Raw genomic sequence first — 20,807 nt, forward strand, 5'->3', positions numbered from 1 at the left:
GGAGAAGTGAAGTTAAATCTGGTTAAAAGAGATTCTTCAAAGTTAATGCATTCCAAAATTTAAAAAGACATGGAAATAAATCACAGTTGCTACAACAGAAGTGCAATAAGGAAATAGGGATTTTCCTGTCCCTGTTTTCCAGAAATGGCACTTCAGTACCTACTGTATATCCCGTGACAGTGAAATAATCTATCTCCCTCTGAAACATTCAGTTCTGTATATGACTGTCTGAATCCTAATAAAATTAACAGGGAATATGAAGCTGAAAGGTAGTAATATTTTATACATATCAAAAAAGCACCTCTCCAGCAATTAAAAACTGTATTTACGTCCCAGTCCTGAAAAAAATTCATGTGAAGAGCCCTTTTGAGGCCATTTGGGCTATTTGCATGTGCAAATGTGAATGTGTATGCAAGTGTTTAGAGGTTCAGTGTTAGAAAAACAGATGGAAATGTTTGCTGTAAAATAACTTTTAACTCTAGAAGCATTTCCTTACAAAGCTGCTGCTTCATAAATTAAAACACATGTAATCACACATTAATTCTAAACTGGTGTATATAATTCCTTAGTTTATAGTCTTGTAACTTTTAAGAATGAGCAGTATGCTAAGTTCACAATACGTAAAAGAATATTGGAATATATTGATATGTGTCTATAGAATTCAATACCAGCTGAAATACAGCGATATTTTTTGCTATGACAGATAGATACCATACAAACAATTATATTGCAATATTATCAAAATAGTACAACTGATACCTTTTATGTTACAGTATAATAAAGGTTACAGGTTAAAAGTACTATAATTGTTGATTATAGGAAATAACTATTGTTTTACATCTATGCTAATACACAAGGTAAGACAAAATCGTAGAAGTTATAGAATAAAGATTCAATTTTACTTATCTTCATTCTGCTTTTTATATTTGCATTTATTTTGAAAAAAAATACATGTGAAAGAATGTATCAGTTTTCTTTTAATATACTTTATATCAAGTAATTTTGGAAATAACAAAGTTTATTTTGTTAATAAAGAAACATTCTAATTATCCGAAACTTCTGATTATCAAGACAGTTTGATCTTAATTCAGTTCAATAATGCCATTTTTCCTTTCTTTACAGTTCATCTTAGATACCTTAATTCAGGTCATTTGGCTGGATACTCGGAAGTACCATGAGATAAACTCTTAACAATGCAGTTTTGCACAAATCAATGCAGTTTAAAGCTGTGTATATTTTACAAATACAGGCAGAAACTCCAACCTCATGCTTTCTGACATTCTAGAATATGTAGGGCTGGACTACACGTTTTTTTTTTATTTTTTGCAGTGCTTTAAACCACCGTTGTTAGACTACATTATGTTCTGTAGCATAGTTACAATTATATAAGTAACAGGGTGATTTGTATCATTATTGCTGCTTTAGAAAGTTAGTAAAACCAGCTTAACACCTTCATGTCACTATAAGTGAGCCTATACTTGAGACTATGGGAACAACAAAATGTAGACGAACATTTAATAGACTTCCTTGGAAGCAGAACATTTTAATGTGTGAATGGTAAACAAGTACACGGTTGCACGGTATTAAGCCAGCTGGTCACAGTCCCCGAGAGAAGTTTGAGAATTCAGAGATTGCTAGCATGGTGGGATTTTGGGCATTTGCTGTACTGGGTACAGGTTAAGAAAATGATGTAGGAGCCATTATAATAATTCTATCATACTGGATGACTGCACTATATAAAAGGAGAGATTTTTCTTAGGAACAGCTTTTTACCAATTTTTACTCAATTTTTCTGTGCCTGTAAAAAAAAATACTACTGTTGGACCAGAATAGCTTTTTCTTTAATATATATTTATTTTTTAAAAAAGGATACCTGCGGTAATTAAAAATTGTCCCTCTTTCTTGAAAGTATTAGTGGAAATTCAAACATGAAATGTTAATATGAAATTATGAGGTAACAATACACTGTGTTTGCTAGTATGTAACTAATTGCCACATGGATATAGGTATTAAACCTGAAGTGGTTAAGTGACCCCTTCATTATAGTAACTGTTTTGTTCTGTTTTTAGAGAAATCACTTTTGGAATTTGGTGGTGTTTTCTAGGCATCTTAAAATTACTAATGAATACTATAGGCTTTCACTTTGAATAGCAGATAAAGTGAGAGCTATTTTTTGATATTTTTATTTTTTAAATCAAGTGCAGAAAGAAATCCTGGACTTATTTACACATTTTGGGCTTGGCTTGGAGATTGTGTTTCTGGAAGAATCAATCTCCTTTACCTCCTCTCTTCTTTGTATTTCCCTCTCCTTGCAGTAAAGGTTGCCTGTTTCTAACAAATGTCTTCCTTTGTAAAGAGACAGATCAACCTTCGTATTATGAATTCACCAAATGATAGGCATATACATTTTAGCACGAACATCCAATAAAAATAAATACATCTGCAGTGAACATGGTAAATTATATGCGAACTTACACTATAATAATAAACAGGAAACAGCAGCATCTGAGTCTGCAACTGGCTTCTCAGGAGGCTCCGTGCTTCCAGCTGTGGTAGCAGCTGTGGATCTGGCTCTGGAACTCTTGCTGAAACAAGCTGACAAAGGGCTGATTACAACATGGAGTTCAGTTTCTGCTTGGATTCATTTTCCTTTTAACACTTTGGTTATGAAACGTTTGCTCATTTACCCTGTTTGTGGTTTCATATCCTGCACTTCACAGTCATTGGGCTGGTGTGGTGATTATCACCATTCCTAGTGACCTTGATCTTGGGGACCTGATATTGTCTTACGTTCCATTTGTGGAGCTCTGCAATTTGGTTTTGGCTTATTGGAAGAAATTGAAAACTCTCTTCCTCTTCCTTATCCCTCCCCATCCCCAGAGGCTGTTCAGCATTTTTATCCAGAATATTACACACTAAAGTTGTTGGGTTTTATTTCTTAATTGTTGTTATATTCGTAGAAAACAATTTAGGAGAAGATCTTTTGAGTCATAGAATCATTAATATCAAATGATACTCACCTGCAGAGAAATCTGGAAAACAGGCAAGAGACTAGGTAACCACCGCCAGGTGAAGGAAGCAGAGATCTTTTTAACACTTTTTTTTTTTTCTTTAAACTGAAGAGAGTAATTCTGATTTCACGCAACCTGAGTGAGAGAAACAGCATCAATCTATGTGTTCCTAAAGCAGTTTTATAGATACCTCCACATATTGCAAGCCCTTCTTTCTGCTCTGGTTGCTTGGGCTATTTCTTGACAACATGCTAAAGACATAGTTAAGCTACTAAAATGCCTGGCCTTGATTCAGCAAAGATTTAAGTGCATACTTAGAATTAAACACTTCCATTGCAAAGTCTGGTTTGTGAACTCCCAGATATTTGCTTCTGCTCTCATACTAAGGAGTGTCTCTGGTGAATATTCCGAGACCAAGACAGTCTTTTTCATTACAAATTCCTTTTTTCTTTCAGTCCTGCCATCTTTTTAGAAAACAGCTGTATTCTCCAGCTTAATTGGAGAATATTAAATCTCAAATTAAATCCCAGTTGCCTCTGTAACTCATTGCTCAAATTCTTCCTTCTTTTTCCCCTCTGCTTTTCTTCGCACAAGTTCTTGCTTTTTCTCCTAAGGAAAAATAGATACAGTATGCCCTTCTTTCTGTCACTATTCTTCCTCACCTCCCATTATGCTTTCTCCTTCTCCACTGTCAGAACAACAGGAGTTTCTTGTCTACTTCCCATCTGTACCCTTTCTACTTGCCCCAGTGACCCCATGTTCTGTTCTTCCTCTTATTTCTCCCCTCCCTTACTCTCTTTCTTAACCTCTTGCTGTCCTCTGGCTCTTTTCCATTGCAATAGAAGCAAGCATTTGCCTCTTAAAAATTGCACCTTTGACCCCACTTGGTTCTTCATATCATATCTCATCGCCTATCTCTGCTTCATTCCTAAGCTCATTGAAGGCGCTGTTTATAATTACCGTCTGGAGACCCTCTTCTGTGATTCCCTCCTATAACTCCTACACTTTGGCTTCTGTTCCTTGCTTGCAACTGCAACAGCTCTCACCAAACTCCCTGATGACAAGATCTCAGAAACAGTAGTCTATCCTCATTCTTCTTGACTTGTCAGTAGTGTTTGCTGCAGTTGACCAGGCTCTTCTTTAAACTTGTGTCCTTTGTTGCTTTCTATGGCTGTCTTGTTCATTTTCTTCTTTCCAAGTGGTTCTTCACCATGTTCTTCAAAGTCTCTAAAACCTATTTTGGAGGGGTGTGGGTGGAGGTCTTGGGGCTCTGCTTTATCTTGATTCTCTTTTATGCCTTATTGCTATTTTATGCCTTATGGTTATTTCATACACCACAAAGAAAATGTAGCTGCCAAATGTATCTGTAGATAGCAGATAACTTTCCATCAAAACCTCCTCTTACTTGAGCTTATTAATTTGGAACCACACAAATGCAATTACAAAGCATCCCACCCAGAGCTGCCTTAAGTCTGGATGTCTTGGCAAATGCTCAGAGCAGATAAATGATTATATTCCCTCTTTCACCTTGGCATGCATATTTTCTTTTTTCATATCATAGGTTCTCTGTACTGCTGCTAGCTGTACTGGCTCTTACTGGCATCTGTTCCAGCTTGTATTACTTTTTCTAGGAATGACTCAAATTGTATCTGCTATTTCCAATAAGAACATAACAAGAACTTGTCAAATGGAATTCATATTTTATGTTCTCTACTAAAAGTGCTTATCCTGTTATATTTGTGAAGTGCATTTCACAGTTTTACAGCCTCATCTTAGGCATTTCACTTCCTTTGACACTGCTATCGAGACCCATTTCTGTTGATCCTGTCTGTCCTTCAACAAATCCCAGTGCTTTTTTTTGTAATGACAGTATCAAAAAATTTACTGTTATCATCACACTTTTTATGACGGTTCATTAAATGAAAATATTAAACAAAATTCTGCCCAACTCATCCTTGGCAAGTTCTACTAAAAACAGTTCTTTCATTCTCTACAGGACTTTGTTCCCTCTGGTAGGAAGTCCTTTACCTGTCTAATTCTTTTAGTAATCCCTGTTTTCTCCAGTGTAGTATCAGATGCCCAGTTAGATTATATCTATCATATTTTCCTTGTTTAAAATGTCAGGCAAGGCACAATGGTAGAAGCATGCAGAGAGTTCATAATCTCAAACAGATTTGTATGTTGTAGAAGGCAGATTCCTACGGTCACCACATACTTTCATACCTCAGTAGGCGCAGCTGAATTATGTGAGCTCAGGCGAGTTTCTGCTAGCTGGTGTGAACTACGGGGAGTATATCCTTGCTCTATAGATACCTTTTGGCCTGTTTTTACTTCTGTTTGCCCTGCCCCATTCCAGATGTCACTCATGCCACATTATCATTACCAAATTCAGTTCTTCCTGATCTAATATATATAGCTGTTAGGAACATGTCAGATAAATGTAATTAAAGGGAACATGTGCATACATACTGTATGTTTTGCATTTACTTTGTATTTAGTACTGTTCTTGCTCACTTCATAATGAGTTCTGTGGCTGATGTTACAAAATGATTTCATTACAAGTCTGTGTTCACTAGCTCTAGGCACCATGGTATTATGTAAAAAACAATCCTTTGGCTCTAAATTTTTTCATGCTTGGTAGCATTTGAAAAACTCTGGGTATGCAAAAAAAATTAAGGAAATTATCTTGAATTGTTTCAGACTTGTGTCACTGAAAAGCAGGACTGTGCTTAGTTGTTAAAAGTAGCTACTCTTTTATGTAGATGAGAAAATTGAGAATTTTAAACTTTAAATGGTGACATGTAAATCAGAGGATATTTAATGAAGTGTATGGCCAAGTTTGAAAAACCTGGTTTTCATAATAACATACAGATAATTGAAATCATGCCTAGTAGGCATCTGGGCTAAAATTATGAGCAGGATGTAATGGACCCAACCACTTTTGTGGAAATAAAATTCATTTCCATTTTTTTGTCAGGGCTAATCAGGTTCCTGTTAGGTTCAGGGTCTGCTTCATTCTTACCGCTGGTTCCAGTGTGCCAACAGCATACCTTCGTATAAGGGATGGAGTATGTTCTATGCATTAAAATGCTGACATTTTTTCACAGTTTGTTTTTGCCTGTTACTCATCCTGATTTCACATTCTATCAATCAGTTTCTCCATCAGCTGCAAAGAAACAATACGTGCTTTACCCTGTGGACCTTGACTACATACAAACTGGCATCTGTTCAATCCAGTTTGCATTATACAGTGTATAATTTTACATTATATCCTTCAGTGCTGAGGGAAGAGGAATGACAAGGGATCGATGAAGGCTCTTGTTCTCCTATTAAGCAGTTGAGCAACCTCCCACTGGGAATGGGGCTCTGCCTGCCTTTGAAGCTGTTGTAAATCCCTCTACAGCCACACTTATTTTGATTTCAAATGGCTGTTTCTGGTTAGTTTAATCCTATTCCTAATCAATTTAAGATAAACAATTAGAAGCTTAATTGGAATTTCATGGCTTTTAATTGTCATTAAAAAAAAGGAAATTTAAACCAAATTTTACATTAACACAGCAGTAAGACTGAACAATGAAGGCTCAGTTGTGGCTCCCATTTTCTGTGCTTTGTGGAGTAGATAGCTGCTGAGAGACACAGGTTCTCACATTCTTCGTGTCCCAAGGCATACCTTGCAATGGAACTGTAATTCTCCTGAGGCACTGGCACACAAATGCCAGCAGAGATACAGAGGGCTAAAGCTACCCTGTTCACCACAGTTCTAGCTACTGATGAGATGACAAAGTGGTTGTAAGTTGCTTGTGTCCTTCTGCTGCTCTTTATGATCCAGGTAGCTGGCACAAGGAGGAAAATGATACCGTACTTCCTCTGAATTCCTTGTGTGGGCCAGGCAAGGCAAAACTTGAGCTGACTCTTGTAACTTAAAAGGAAATACTGAGAAAAATCAAAGTTTCCTGCAGCACAGTTAACTTGGCTGCATTGTCAGCCCTTTACAAATTGTGACATACATTGTGCATAAATAAAGCTATAAAACTTTGTTCTGTGATTTAAAAAGAATTTTGGGAAACCTGTTATTTTCATCTGATGTAATTTTAACTTTTCATTGGGATCTTTATTCTGCACTGACTGGCTTAACTATTCAAAATTATATTTAAACTTTTTTTTTTTTTTTTGGAATGTAACATGTATGGATATAGATATGTACATATAAAAGAGAAGTATCTTTGTGTGTTGTTCTTTTTGCTGTAGGTATGTGTCTTGTGCATTGGGATGCCCGTATGAAGGAAACATCATACCAGCTAAAGTGGCAGAAGTAAGAGTGAACTTCTGGCTTTTTTAATGAAATAAATATACATTTTAAAATGTCTATAAGTAATGTTATCTACTTAATCCTAAAATGTTCTTTAATGAATAACGTTTAAGGGAAGCAAACAAAACGCAGCTAATGCTAAGGCTGGGTGTACAGCATCACTGTTTTTCTCAACCATCTGCAGTCAAATCTAAGGAAAACAGTGTTTTTTGATTGTTATCAGTCATGAGAAAAATATTATGTGGTATTTCCTTCAACATGAATGCAAGAAAATACTTAAGGAAATAGATTCAAGCACATATGTCAGTGGACCACGTTGTATGAGATGATTTCCAACACAACAACATCTTGCAAAGGGAAACTGATATTAAATCTGCTCTACACTGGCATGAGCATACCGTGCCAGTAGAGCCACTGCTAAAACATTGTGCTTCTGGCATGTGACATACAAGTGTAATGTGACTAACACACGAACCAAAGCTCATCCCCAATGTGATTTCCTACAACTTGACTCATTATATTTCTGTGATAGAATAAGCTACACCTTCCCTCTGCACACCCTTTTTTCCATTTAGAATAAAGGAAATTGAAAAAGATATCTTAGTCTATTTTTTTTTCACAGCGGAGATGACAGATTAAAAAGACTGTAGAGTGAATCACCAGCGTTATATTTTCCAAGAAGACAAAGATTGCACTGAGGGTGTAATGGAGGTTAAAGATGAAAGTGGGGAGAGAATTCAAGCAGCACAAGGCAGAACACACCAACTTTACTCCTGGAGAAAGACTTGTCTTCTTTGTTACACTTAATCACCTATTTTTGGTGACCTAGCAGAATCTCCAATTGTTATTTTTATTTTTTTCTCCTGTAGCACTAGCAGCTCGTCAACATTTGCCTGATATATTGTGTTCTCTGTGTGTGGCTTTCAGGTTTTGTTCTTCTGCATCTTCTTTTAGCATACGTTCCAGATGGGACTTGTGATAATGCTTCTCCCACAGCGACCACATATACTTACACTCTTTGAAAAAATAGCTAAATTGGAAGGTACTCAGTATTTCTAAATTAATTGGTTTTAATATGAAGTGAAAGTTAGAAGTGACACAGCTTTAGTTAGAGCAGTGATGACAGATTCAGCTGTGCTGTTGGTAAATTGCTTACTGCAATATCATGTTCCCCAACAGGCTTCTTTCCATGTGTTGCTCGTTTTTTAAAAACTGACTACTCTTCTTGTGCAGGAAAAAGTTCCTTTTCAGTTTGACAGTGGGAGTGCTCTAATGTTCCGAACCTGCATACATTTACTCACGCAGCTATTTTTTTTTATGTCTTCATCCAACTGCATGTCTTTTACCTGTACACCATTGTGTATGTGTTTAAGAATGAAAGCTACCTCAGTAAATTATTCATTCAGGCACTGATTCAGCAAGCACTGATGTTTGTATAGAAGTATCTGATTAGCTGTTAATGGGTTTTACTTGAACATCTGCACTCATCCTCTGCTGAATCAGAATTATCAAATTTACTGGCCATGTTGCTCAACCCTTTCAGGGAGCTGCCTCTTGGGTCATCATCTTTCTTGGGACAAGAGCATGTGACTGTGCATAGTAATCAGCAGCTATGATTGAAAGGTTTACAGGTTTACTGTTTTTTCCACAGTCAATGACAGTGAACAGGTTTTTTGGTTTGTTTGTTTTAAAGCAAAAACTTTAACTGAAGCAAAAGCAGTTGGGAGAGATGGATCATTAACCTGTATGCATTTCGGGCTTACTAGGTACATAACTATTTTATACAGTTATCTTGTGAGTCCAGACTTCAGATGCCTTCTGACTTGTAGGATCCAATTGTAGGATACATCAGGTACATGCATATGGTTCTTTATTTAAAAAAAAACAAACACATTTATCATCAATTAAAATAAAACTGCATAACCCTTTTTATCACTTATCTTCATCTTGAAGTGGAGTTACTGTTTAACTGTTTATCCTCCTCTGATTTTTTATTTTCTACCTTAGGCAAATGAGGCTTAAAAGTTGTTGAAAGCAACGAGGATGTTGATAACATCCTCGAAGCCTGTTGTGTTGTCCATTATCTTTCAGGTGTATACTTGGTTTTATCTTTCTGCCTGCTTCTTTCTTTTCTTAGCATCCTTTTAACCTAGATCAGTGAGTTCATGTAAATATTAACGATAATTTCCCCTTGCTGATCAAGCTATAGAAAATGTACCCATTCTTGTTTCAATATTGTTATATTATTGCAAATTTTCTCTTAAATCACAAGGGCTGCAGCATGTTTTACGTTGTTGTTCACTTAAAACCGTCTGTAACTACATTATGACCTTTTGTATTTGATTTAAGAGGATAGTTTTAAATATGCTTTGCAGCAGTATGACTGTTCACATGCTTAAGGGGCTGCAATGTTGGGTGACCAGCTTGAAGCAGCAAAAAACTAATGCAAAGTAAAACTGCCCAATAATGCAGAACATGGACCTATTCAATTAACAATGCTGCAACCTCATAATCACATTTTGATTACGCTGACAAAACAGTGCGTTCTCTTCTCCCCCGCCCTACTCCCAAAAATCCACACTAAAAACTTATAAAACTATGACTAATGAGCTGCCTCCTACCATAGTAGGGTAGAAAATCCAGTATGAAAAACTCCCATTCAGTTTTTAAGCATGCACATTCTTCTTGAAATTAAATGTATATCTCTTTTTAAGGGTCAGTTTAAGGTTAGATCATGACAAGTCAGTGATGTTGCTCAGCTTGTTAGAAAAGTGTCCTGTAGTTCTTTCAGAGCTATATTTTCAGAAAGCTAGAAGACCAAAGAACACTGGAAATAAATGAATTCAGTATGATTTCTAGCAGTTTATGTATCCTCCTTGCCATCACTAAAATGCTCACCTATAAAAAGTTTCAATCAAGCATAGAAGAGAACATGAAAAAGAAAAAAAGAAGTCTACTTCTTTCACCCTGATCTTAAACAAAAACTAAAGTTTGGGTATTAAATAGAGGTAATCCACCTCTAACTGCAGATGATCTATTTTGTTTTACAACAGTAGTCCAGCTTAAACACCTGCCATGTGCTGATGATATAAAAATGTGCTGCAAGATGGAATCCCTTTCTGCAATCTGGTGAATGTCCCTTTCTTAAGTGTATATGGAATTTATGTTGATATGAACCAGGGGCTCTGACTGTAAAGCACAAGGAGTTTTACAACATTTGCAATAGTCATAGCACTTACAGGCTTTAAGCAGAACAATTCAGACCACTTGAAGCTCTTTTTCAGCTGTTCTTTGAATTAAGTGAACAGTGATATTAATCCAGTACTTCCGGGACTGCTAGTGCAGTACTTTGTCAGCTTCCTCAGACATATTCACAGCAATCCCACTGATGAAGCCTTGGAATTGATTTAACAGGAGAGTGCAGTGCAACTGAAGTCGTCTTGGAAAAGAGTTGTATTTTTTCATTTCTAAACAGTTGTTTCCAGACTGGGATTCCATTCCAATGGAATGGCCTGTTGGGATCATCGATGCACAGTGGGGAGTGCTAAAGGGGACAAACATACTCAGCAAGTGAAAATAAGTTGAAACCCTTTCCAAATAAATTTGACAAAGCTAAAATAGGAAGTTTTTACATTCAATTTCTAAAGCAATGTGTTCAGTGCAAACATAATTCTGTGCTGCCTAGTGTATGTCTCTCCATACAAACGTGATGGGGCCAGACCTCAAATCTCATATGCACACAAAGAACTTGCAGACACAATTCTTGAAGCATTTAAGGCTCTATTTCTGTAAGTAAGCATAAGGCTATGTTTGGTATTAAGAAAAAATTTAAGACTTAAAGACTAGAATGTTAATTGTGTTATAGTTTTGCTTTTTTTTTTTAGTATTTTAATGTTTGGCTTTGTGAAAAGCAAGCAAAATTAATATTAACTACAGCATGTTAAAACTTCAGTTTTCATTGATGTTTTCAGTGCCAAGACAAATCTAAATCAGGCTTCTTGTTAATTATTTATTGTCTTAGCTAAGCCATGTGCTTGGCTCTGTGTAATAAGCAAACAAAAGGGCAGGTCTTTACCCTGCACAGTTCGTAAGCTGAAAAGTACATGAAGAAAAACAAACAGCTGGGAAATCCCCAGAGACAGGAAAATGTTGGGAAAGGGCTTGACAGAAACTTAATTCATAGTGTAAAATCTTGCTTATTTGGATTCTGTGGGAGAGTCAAAAAGCAAGTTGATAGATTTGGCTTCATTGGCTATTTCATGTACAGAAGCAGACCTACAAAGTTAAAAAGAAGAGGATCTATGGGAAATTTTTCTTGGGTTACAGTTTTCAAGAATGAATAGAGAGGATTTCTGATATGTAGATCCAACTCAGTGTGACAAAAACTGAAACCTGTAGAGAAACATGTCCTTTCTAATGTATGTTCTGGACCCTGTTTTTCACTCTTTCATCTTGTCCTCTTTGTGTTTCTTTTTTTAACCAGGTATCGAAACGGCTGTACAGTATGGGCTGTTATGAAATCTCCCTGGGGGACACAATTGGTGTGGGGACTCCTGGAAGTATGAAAAGAATGTTGGAAGCTGTTATGAAAGAAATTCCTCTGAGTGCTCTTGCTGTTCATTGTCATGACACATATGGCCAGGCACTAGCCAATATACTCACAGCCATACAGGTAATGCAAGTCCTTATTTTATAGATATGATAAAAAATAGTCTTATTTTAATACAATGCACAATTGAAAAAAAAATTAAATCCCACCCTTAAAGAAGCCAGCAGGAGAGGAAAGAGCCACTCAAACTTTTCAGCAAGTGTTGCTCACACTTTGAGTTGTCTACAGATATTATAACTATTGTTTTTGCAAGAAAATTTCAAAACATATTCTGCAACCTTGCATGAAATTGAAAGTATCCAGTTCTGAATTTTTATCTACTTACTAATGTCAATTCCATACAAAAACCCTAAGAAGCAGTGATGATGATTATATCCCATATATTTTGCATGAACAAGGGAGATAAAGTATTTTTTTCTGATGTCTTTTCCTAGGAACATCAGTCGATTCATTTTCCACTAAAGTAAAATTTCTATTTTACAAATGTTTCTAAATGTAAAATAGTGTAATTACATCTTGATTTCATATTGATAAACCTAAATTATTGGAGATCATGTACGCAGAGTGGTCTAGATAATTTTACTACTATTAACACATAGTATGATTTTATGTTTATGAATTACATCTTTCAAATATGATGAGGAACAACTTTGTATCCTATTTAATCTTATTTCAAATCCATGGATAAATAATCAGAAATAGTTAATTTCCATATTTTTCTCTTTCTGTTCATATATTTTTTGTAATAGGACACAATACCAGAAATAGACTACAAATTCTAATGGAGTTTTTGTAAGGGTATCACCTTAATGAAAAATACTTTCATATGTATGTGCATTCCTAAGGAGATCTATTTTTATTAAATCTTACAGAACCAAAAACTGTTTACAAATGTTAGGCCTGTATTGTTCTATTTTATATTTAATGGCATCTTACGCTCCTTGCAAGTTATGCCATCACTTATTATGTCAACTTTTCCTTTGTTCTGACTTGTTATTTTGGCACTGCTCATATTATGTTGTTTGGAAATAACAGCAATGTGTTAACAGTGCTAGTGATACAAGCAACAAGAGGGAACTTGGAAATGTTTCAGTATGGTATTTGATTAAATACTGAATCACAAAACTTGATAAAAAGGGCTCTAACGTTTACTCATACTATTCACTATTGACCCCTACTCACTTTTACTGTTGCAAATGTGCATGTATGTACCATGGGATAAATCAATTGCTAATTTCACAGTTAGCTTCAGTTGCAGATGTAATAGCTGAAAGCATGAAAACCCCTGAGCATGGGAGGAGTTCCCCATAAAAATACTCGAAGCATTGTTTTTTAAATCCTTCCTTAAAATAATTGCTGTCATGGTGCCCACTAAACACTGAACAATAGTTATGCTTTGTTAGCCCTGGTATTTGCTGCAATACTCATGTTTACCTCATGGTCCTATCTTTATATTTACTTCTTAAATCAACTTGGTAAAAGGGAAAAAAGCTCTTAGTTTCCTAATGTGTAGTTCAGGCTAATTAACATGTAAACTCAAGAGAGCAATAAACTTAAAACATCCCTCGTGGAGTCTTCTCTGATTACTGGGAAGCCATGAGTGCCTAAGCTTCCATCAGAAAACCTCCTTATGTGCTCAGGTTCTGCTACAGTGCATGTCTGAAGGTGCTGTGTTTTTGGCTGACCTGAACTTGTCACGATCTTGCCAAAATTCCTTGATGAAGCAGGCATTACACAGTCTCTCTGACTGGCCTTATGCAAGCAGCTCCTTGGCTTGGTCTGAAGGTAAGTCCCCAGTCTCTTGGATCCTCACACAGGTCCAGGACATCATATCCCAACCTGTCTCAGTGGTCATGCACTGACTCTTAAGTAGTGGCTTTGTTGCTTTGTTCAGAGAAACTGGGCAGCTAGCAGAGAATTATAGCTATGTTGTGTTGTTTCTAAAACAGGGCAACTTTTGCGGGTCAGCTAGATTATAAATGCCAAAGCCAGATGAGAATACTGAGGTCCCTGCTGCCAGGCTTGCCTGTGTTTTCCTTTCTGCCAAAGAAACATGAATGGGTAGTTTAAAGTACTGGAGTGAAAACCCTTGTCTTCAACTCAGTAATCTGTTTTGTGAACCAGATTTTCCATAGATGAATTCCTTACCCTGCCTGCTTTATGGGTTTGTATGACCGACACAATATTTCATCAGGAGTGAAATGTGATTGAGGGGTTATCGAAATAATGGTCTGCAATTATTGCTTGAAAACCATTTTCAAGAATATTCGTCAGGCAAATTACACTATTCCTAAGACACTGCAAACTACAAACTCAGACTGAGTACTGTTGTATTGTATATTGTATTTCCTAAGAATTAATGAATGACAGCTGGAAAGCCACAAATCACTCTACACTAATTCAGGCATTGCTTCGATGGGAGATCTCCTAGGAGTGGAAAGAGGTGCTGGTGATTCAGTAAGTAATTTTTTATACAGATCACATTGTTCCATGTAGGATTATACTACCCAGAATATTTTCTTTTGTTTGGGGCTGATCCAAAGTCATCTAGAACTGACAGGCCGTATCTGTATAAGAAATTAGCAGGGAAGTAGCCTTGTAATTTTAGTATTCAGTTTTATGTGTGTTGTTTTAGCAAAAGGATAGGTAGTGAAAGATGGGAGAGAGATTAGCCAACTTTTAAAGGATAAGTAATTTTTTAAGTTGCTGAAGCAAGTCATATAGGCAGAAAGCATTGCCTAAAAAAAAAGAAAAAAGAGAGATTCACTTTGTTTTATGAAGAGAATCTATGTAAGAATGTGAAGAACATGAAGTCATGTTTCATTACAAAACATTAAACAGTTTAAGTAGAAACATGATTGGCTCCTGGTTAACTGGCTTAGTATTAAAATATCAGAGTATAAAATTTACTGAAGAGACAATGGGAAGAGGATCAGACAGGATGGGAAGTGATGTGGTGATCTAATTAAAGGTTGTGTGGTATTTTGAGTAAAATTGCATATGTGGGTTAGCTAATGTGACAAATACAAAATGTAGCTAAAAGAAGTTGTAAAACATCTCTAGGAAATTGTTACAGACCTCCAAGGAAGAGTAAAAAGATGGGTCAGAAAACTTCTGTGCTGGAGAGGCCTCAATAAGGTAGACCATTTATCTCAGGAGATTTGAGTTACCTTGACAATTGACCCCTGTAGCGTTTAAAGAAAGAGTAACTTTTTTAATGGAAGTGATATAAAACTCTTTTTTTATTTTTTGCATAGCTTGTGTAGTTGCCAGAAATAGCTTTGTCTGTTTTCATAGTACATGCCTGAACATGAGAAGAGAATATGGTATGAGGTAAGGAGGTGTTTTGCCCTTCAGTGATACCTCAATGAATGAATGAAACAATTGACTGGTAATCTCACAGAATTTTATAAAATTTGAATTACTAACTTAATTCATTGATATGAACTGATCCCTGCATTACTGGGATCAAATCCTAAGTTACAGAAAACGAGTTCCAATGACATAAGAGGAGCAAGGATTTTTATTGCTGTGTGTAATCATTTCCACCTTACTAGGCACTACAAGATGATTTGTCTTGATGATTTCTCCAATTATATTGCTTATATTAGTGCTTTCCTTTTCCAGAAAATAGGGACTTTGAAATGAAATGCACACTTTAGTATCAGAAACAGAATTTAACGAGCCTATAATTAAGCTTTCACAGCTGAAAAATTCATGTCTGAGAATAGGGTGTTTTTCATCATAGGCATTATAATATATCCCTGTAAAGAGATGAAAAAAATATATATTGTTCATTAATATATTTAAGGTCCTTGAATTTTAAATATTATTATTATAATTATTATTAAGAAATTGGAATGGCTGGCTGCTGAACTCTTCCCTTTATAACTTAACTGAGTAGATTCTAGCCCCTTCTGTACATGCTGGACAGACAAACCAACTTGCATATTTTTGTGGCTCAAGTTTACATATGGAATAAGGACTAGATTCACACAAATACAGTTGGTGTTGATATGGCTAAGTTTTAAGTGCCAGAACCAGGAAAGGGATCTGCATGTAGCAGAAGGTCATGTATATTAATTAAGAAGGATTGTTATGTTACGGGAACAGAGTTCACAACAGCCAGCAGCCTGAAATGGGAGAGCCTAAGTTAAGCAACTGAAAAAGGGATTATGGTTTAAATTCCCCTCTTCCATGGTTCTTATAAACTTACACTTGAAGCCTTAGGTGAGATGAAATTTCCACCCCAAACCATCTCCAAGATGTGAGTACCTGACTTGTTTCTTTCTTCAAATACAGATGTGCTGTTTGTGGTTGTTTGGTTTCCCTATAGTAATTGCTCACTGACCGCCCCTTTAGCTAGTTGTTAGAGGCCAACTCACTGCTAAGATATCCTGCCAAGGAATTGCTGTTAAGAAGCTTCTATAGGGGCTCCCCCTCCTTCACTTAGGGGTGGCTTTAAACCTGGAGCCCTTTGTGCTTGGTTTTCACCTGAGCTACCCTGCAGCAGTGTTGCTGCTGTGCTTGCACCCTCTCTTGTACCTTGATTCTCCCCCTCATCCCTGCTCACTGACTTGACTTTCTGGCTTAACCTTGGACCTGGCTCATCACTAGGATCTTGTTGGGTGATCACTGGACTGTGACTGATCCTGGTTACTGTCTCCAGACCTGGTCTTGACCTAGACTCACTGACTCAGCTTCCTGGCTCCTTTTTGGTGAGGTTGTTGCTGCCATTGGCCTAGCTGTGACTCTTGGCTCTTGGCTTGCCTGCCTTCATGGAGCAGCCTGTCCTTGCTACTTGAAATAGTTGAATATTTAGAGGAGGGACCAGGAACCAGTATCTTCTGATTTAAGGATGGCTCTGAGTAGCAGGTGATAGTGTTGAACTGGGAGATACAGTGGCTGGGCAAGTTAGCAGGTCTCATGTGCTTTGATCTTGGAGCCTGGCTGGAGGCTTTGTCTCTCAGAGAAGCAAGCTATTGACATTCATTTAAATCATACATTTCATTGTGTCTGGTTGTACACAAAGCCCTAACAGTTCTGCATTGGGAACTAAAGACTGTATTCATAATGATGAATTTCCAACTAAGTACAGCTTCTGCAATAATATTTCTATTCTAGAAAATTCATTGCATTTGTATCCTGCACATTTGCTTTGTCCAATTTATTTACTAAATAAGTTTCCTTGATGGCTACTAAAGGATCCAGTACTCATGCTAGTGTAGCCCAGTAAATGACTTGTATGTACAGCTAGAAGCCATACAAATTACAGTAGCTGAATAAAATAGAGAAGTAATACAAAGAAATAATAGTAAAATGGCATGATAGTATGGATAGCAATGGTAAGAGGCTGAGCGGGAAGAAAGCAGCTATGTTTGTATACTAGTCACATATAAATATTCAATTGCTCTTGGGTTTCTGTTGATAACTTGTTACATTTTTGCTAATTTATACATTAAAACATACATACAGTATTACAGATTTTAAAAGAAGCAACAGGATAATTTTTGAAATAGTTTTACAAAACTTTGTTTTGTAAGAACTTAAAAGCATATTTTCCTATAGTTTAGTTTTCATGAGCTTTATGTACTCATTTCATGCTTCTATTTCATTTCCAAAAAGACAGAAAGTTAAAACGAGCTGTTTTTCCTGGATTTACATTGAAATTCCCCTTTTTTTAATTATAATGAAAAAACATAGCTAGGTTGTGATCTTTTGTATGACTGCTTGGACAAGGTCACAAAATTAATGGTGATTTAAAAACTAGCTGAACTCTGTTGCAAAATGCTGTATTAGCAGAGAGTAATGAGGACATGGTGTAAGTAAAACATCAACCATAAAACTAAAAAACTCAGTTCTCTGCCTTTCTAATGAAACAGCAATCAAAAATCCACAGCACGCTGGGCAGCAAAACAAAGACGTTAGAAGAGGACAAAGAAAGGAGCATTAGCTCAAAGCGACTTTAATTCAGGTATGCACATTTATTTATGTGCTGATATAAATGGTCACCATGTTGGGTGATCAAAATTTTGGACTGCTTTTTATGTGCCCAAAGTGTAGGTTTAACCACTTCACATCCTTCACTTGTTCCTTGTAAAACAGAGAAGTATGCACAAGCTTTGAATAAAGATATAAAATCTCTGTGTCTCCCACCTTTATAACATTGACTCCTAGTCTATATGTTCATCACTTGTAGTTGTGCTTCTTCCTAGCGACCATAGGCTACAGTTGTGGTAGGACTAGAAATTTGTTTACACATTTGTTTACACACCTACGTCACTCAACTCGTATCTAACTCGTTAGCAACCTAATATTGGACATTCAAAATGATATATAGAAAGAAAAAAAAATCTTTTTTTTTTTGGTAAGAAATACTTATTAAATACTAATAATTAATATTTCAAAATTAATAGCTAATACTTAAGAAGTACTAATGTGTGAAGCCTTGTGTATTGCCATCATACCAGACTTGAGCTAGGAATTTGTCATGGAACAGTGAATATGAGCTTAATGGTTGAGGAAGGTAGTCTAGCCATATTTGCCTGTTGCTAAACAAACTGAAGTACACTGTTGTGTGGGCTAATAAATAGTAATTGAGGAGATGAACTTGTATGTTGCCAAAGTTCTTGCGTGAATAATACATTAAATGCCACTAGGATTGTTTTATTTTCTTCTGTGTGCTGGGGTGCCCATTGCCTAGCATTGAAATGATTTACATCTAAACTTATTTTTAATAGTTTAGTTAACATTTCAACATTATAGTAAAGACAATTTTTTTTTTTTTTTTTTTTTTTTTTTTTTTTTTAAGCCAGCAGGGTGGAATTATATGGAATAAATGAGGTACAGGAGGCAGGAAACATAAAATCTTGGCTTGTCTTTTCCTGACTTGACATGTCACTGTGCACATCACTTTTTCTCAGTTTTTTATTTATGAAACAGAAATAAGGCTCATCTCTCTTTTTTTTTTTTTTGAAATTCTAAAAAACATACACAGAGGAAGAATATCAGACAAGTACAAATTATTTTTATGAAGTCGAGATTTAAAAGTTATTTTTGAAATTGTAATTTATAAACAGATTTCAAATCTGGTACAGAATATAATTTTGTACTAAAAAAAAAGTATAAAAAAGTACATGAGTGGGCAAGTGATCAAAATAAATATACATGTCAATTCAAATCCATGTAATACTCCATTTCCTTTCTCCTGCACAGCCTGGCACTCTCAAGAATTTATGCAGTACAATGTGGATTGGGAAAGACTTACCATATAAAACACTTACATATTTTGGGATCTTGAAAAATGTTTTTTTTTTTTTTTTTGCATTCTTGTTTTGAGAAATGCATAGAAGAGGAGAGGTTTCAGCAGACTTCACAGGTTTATTTTCCTCTGCTGTTTACAAATGAATCAAGATATATTAGAAACTGCAGAAGACTTGACAGAGAGCTACAGAAACTATTTTCAAGGTTCAGATAGGGAAACATTAGAAAAAGCACAGCTTGACTGAGAATGGGATTCAGGAAGGGCTGGTCATGCTTCAGTATTTTGCTGGAATTCTTTGAGGCAGTTGCTGCCAAAGAAGACAAAGGATATACAGTGGCCATCATATGCTTTGATTTGTCAGAAAACAATTTACAGTGTTCTGTACTGGAAGTTAATATTAAGGCGTGGAGTCATGTAATAAGTGGAAAGTTGGCAAAATGGCAGGAAACAAATGGAGTTATAAAACGGAATTTCTTCAAGCTGTAAAGCACCCATCAACAGGGTTGTGGAAGTATTGGCCTGTGGGTCCCAGGCTTTCCTGCTTATATGAGTAATTTACTGTACCATAGTGTTCCTGTTAAGGGCAATCACTCTAATGTATAGAAATTAAACTTTTTAGATTTAGATTTAGAAATTTTAGACTTCCAGTGTGAGAAACAGGATAGCTAGCACATTTTTTTAAGTGGAAATCTGTCTAATACTCTAAGACATGCAAAAGATATAAGTTTGGGACCAAAACTAGGAGTATATGAATACATTAATTTTAGGTAAGGTAAAAGATTATTTGTTACAACATGCCTGTAGTTTAAAAAACAGGTCTTCATAGAGCTTTTTTATTTCTCTAGGAGCTAGTTTGTTCAGAGCAGTTACCAGTGTTACTTTTCTGGGTTTAACGTATAAATGATACTTTTGAATTATTTGTCAGTAAACTAAGAAAGCCATTAGTAATGAAAAAAAAATCTTTAGAAAACACCAATTTGTGTCTTTATTTCTGTTTCCTTTCATTTGTTTTTCCTCATAGAAACAACACAAAACATCAGTAAAGCTAGCAATTAAAAAGTTTAGATGTTTAAGCTGAAGAAATACATTGCATTAAAAAAGAAAGAAGAGAGTGAAAAACTCTTTAAGAATGAAAACAGAAGTGAGTAAGACTATATTTGAAAGCAGGCAAGTTGGGGGAAAATGGCAGGTGAACTATGAAAAGGTACCAGATTGCAAAGTTTCTATTAAGAAAACTTAAAGAGAGGGTATGCACTTTAGAAAAGTAGAAAAACACTTGTGTTATATCAAATAATATTACTACTATAAGCAGTCAGCTAGTTACTTCTGTAAGTGAAAAAGCATACTGCAGAAATGAATAAATCAGACCTACATATGGGAAAAAAATGAAAACATAAGCATTCATACTGAAAATCTGAGAGATGTTTTCCAGTATTTTCTCTGTTCTTTCTCTTTTTTGGCCTTTTTCATAAGTACTGGTTTTATATTATTCCTTGTAATTTCAACAAAATAAAAAAGAAAGAAAGAAAATGAACAGACACTACCACTCCTGCTCTTTTCTCAGATCAGTACAAAAGAAGGAGCAACCCTGTTTTTATTGCTTTCTGTTGTTTC

General features: G+C 35.8%; 1 protein-coding gene and 1 long non-coding RNA gene across 16 annotated transcripts in view; one reads left to right on the top strand and one right to left on the bottom strand.

Annotated features, from left to right (window-relative positions):
- HMGCLL1 (3-hydroxy-3-methylglutaryl-CoA lyase like 1) overlaps positions 1-20,807 on the top strand; it is a 139,993-nt gene that overhangs the window by 86,825 nt on the left and 32,361 nt on the right. For 5 of the 15 annotated variants that reach the window (XM_027455085.3, XM_027455086.3, XM_038177057.2 and 2 more), the window contains exons 6-9: positions 7,260-7,323; positions 11,804-11,992; positions 13,570-13,714; positions 14,284-14,386. In XM_027455085.3, coding sequence (XP_027310886.2) covers positions 7,260-7,323; positions 11,804-11,992; positions 13,570-13,714; positions 14,284-14,360 — 475 coding nt within the window. In that variant the 3' untranslated portion in view covers positions 14,361-14,386. The remainder of the gene's footprint in view (positions 1-7,259; positions 7,324-11,803; positions 11,993-13,569; positions 13,715-14,283; positions 14,387-20,807) is intronic. The other 10 variants (XM_072036352.1, XM_027455083.3, XM_072036355.1 and 7 more) reach the window with 5 other exon arrangements.
- On the bottom strand, positions 416-6,487 carry LOC106014890 (uncharacterized). The gene is made up of 3 exons (XR_001186543.5): positions 5,235-6,487; positions 3,021-3,146; positions 416-2,595 (listed from the first exon to the last, which is right to left on the bottom strand). It is a non-coding gene; the product is annotated as an uncharacterized lncRNA (long non-coding RNA).

Source organism: Anas platyrhynchos, chromosome 3 (assembly GCF_047663525.1).
Source record: "Anas platyrhynchos isolate ZD024472 breed Pekin duck chromosome 3, IASCAAS_PekinDuck_T2T, whole genome shotgun sequence".
In the NCBI taxonomy this organism is placed as follows: Eukaryota; Metazoa; Chordata; class Aves; order Anseriformes; family Anatidae; genus Anas; species Anas platyrhynchos.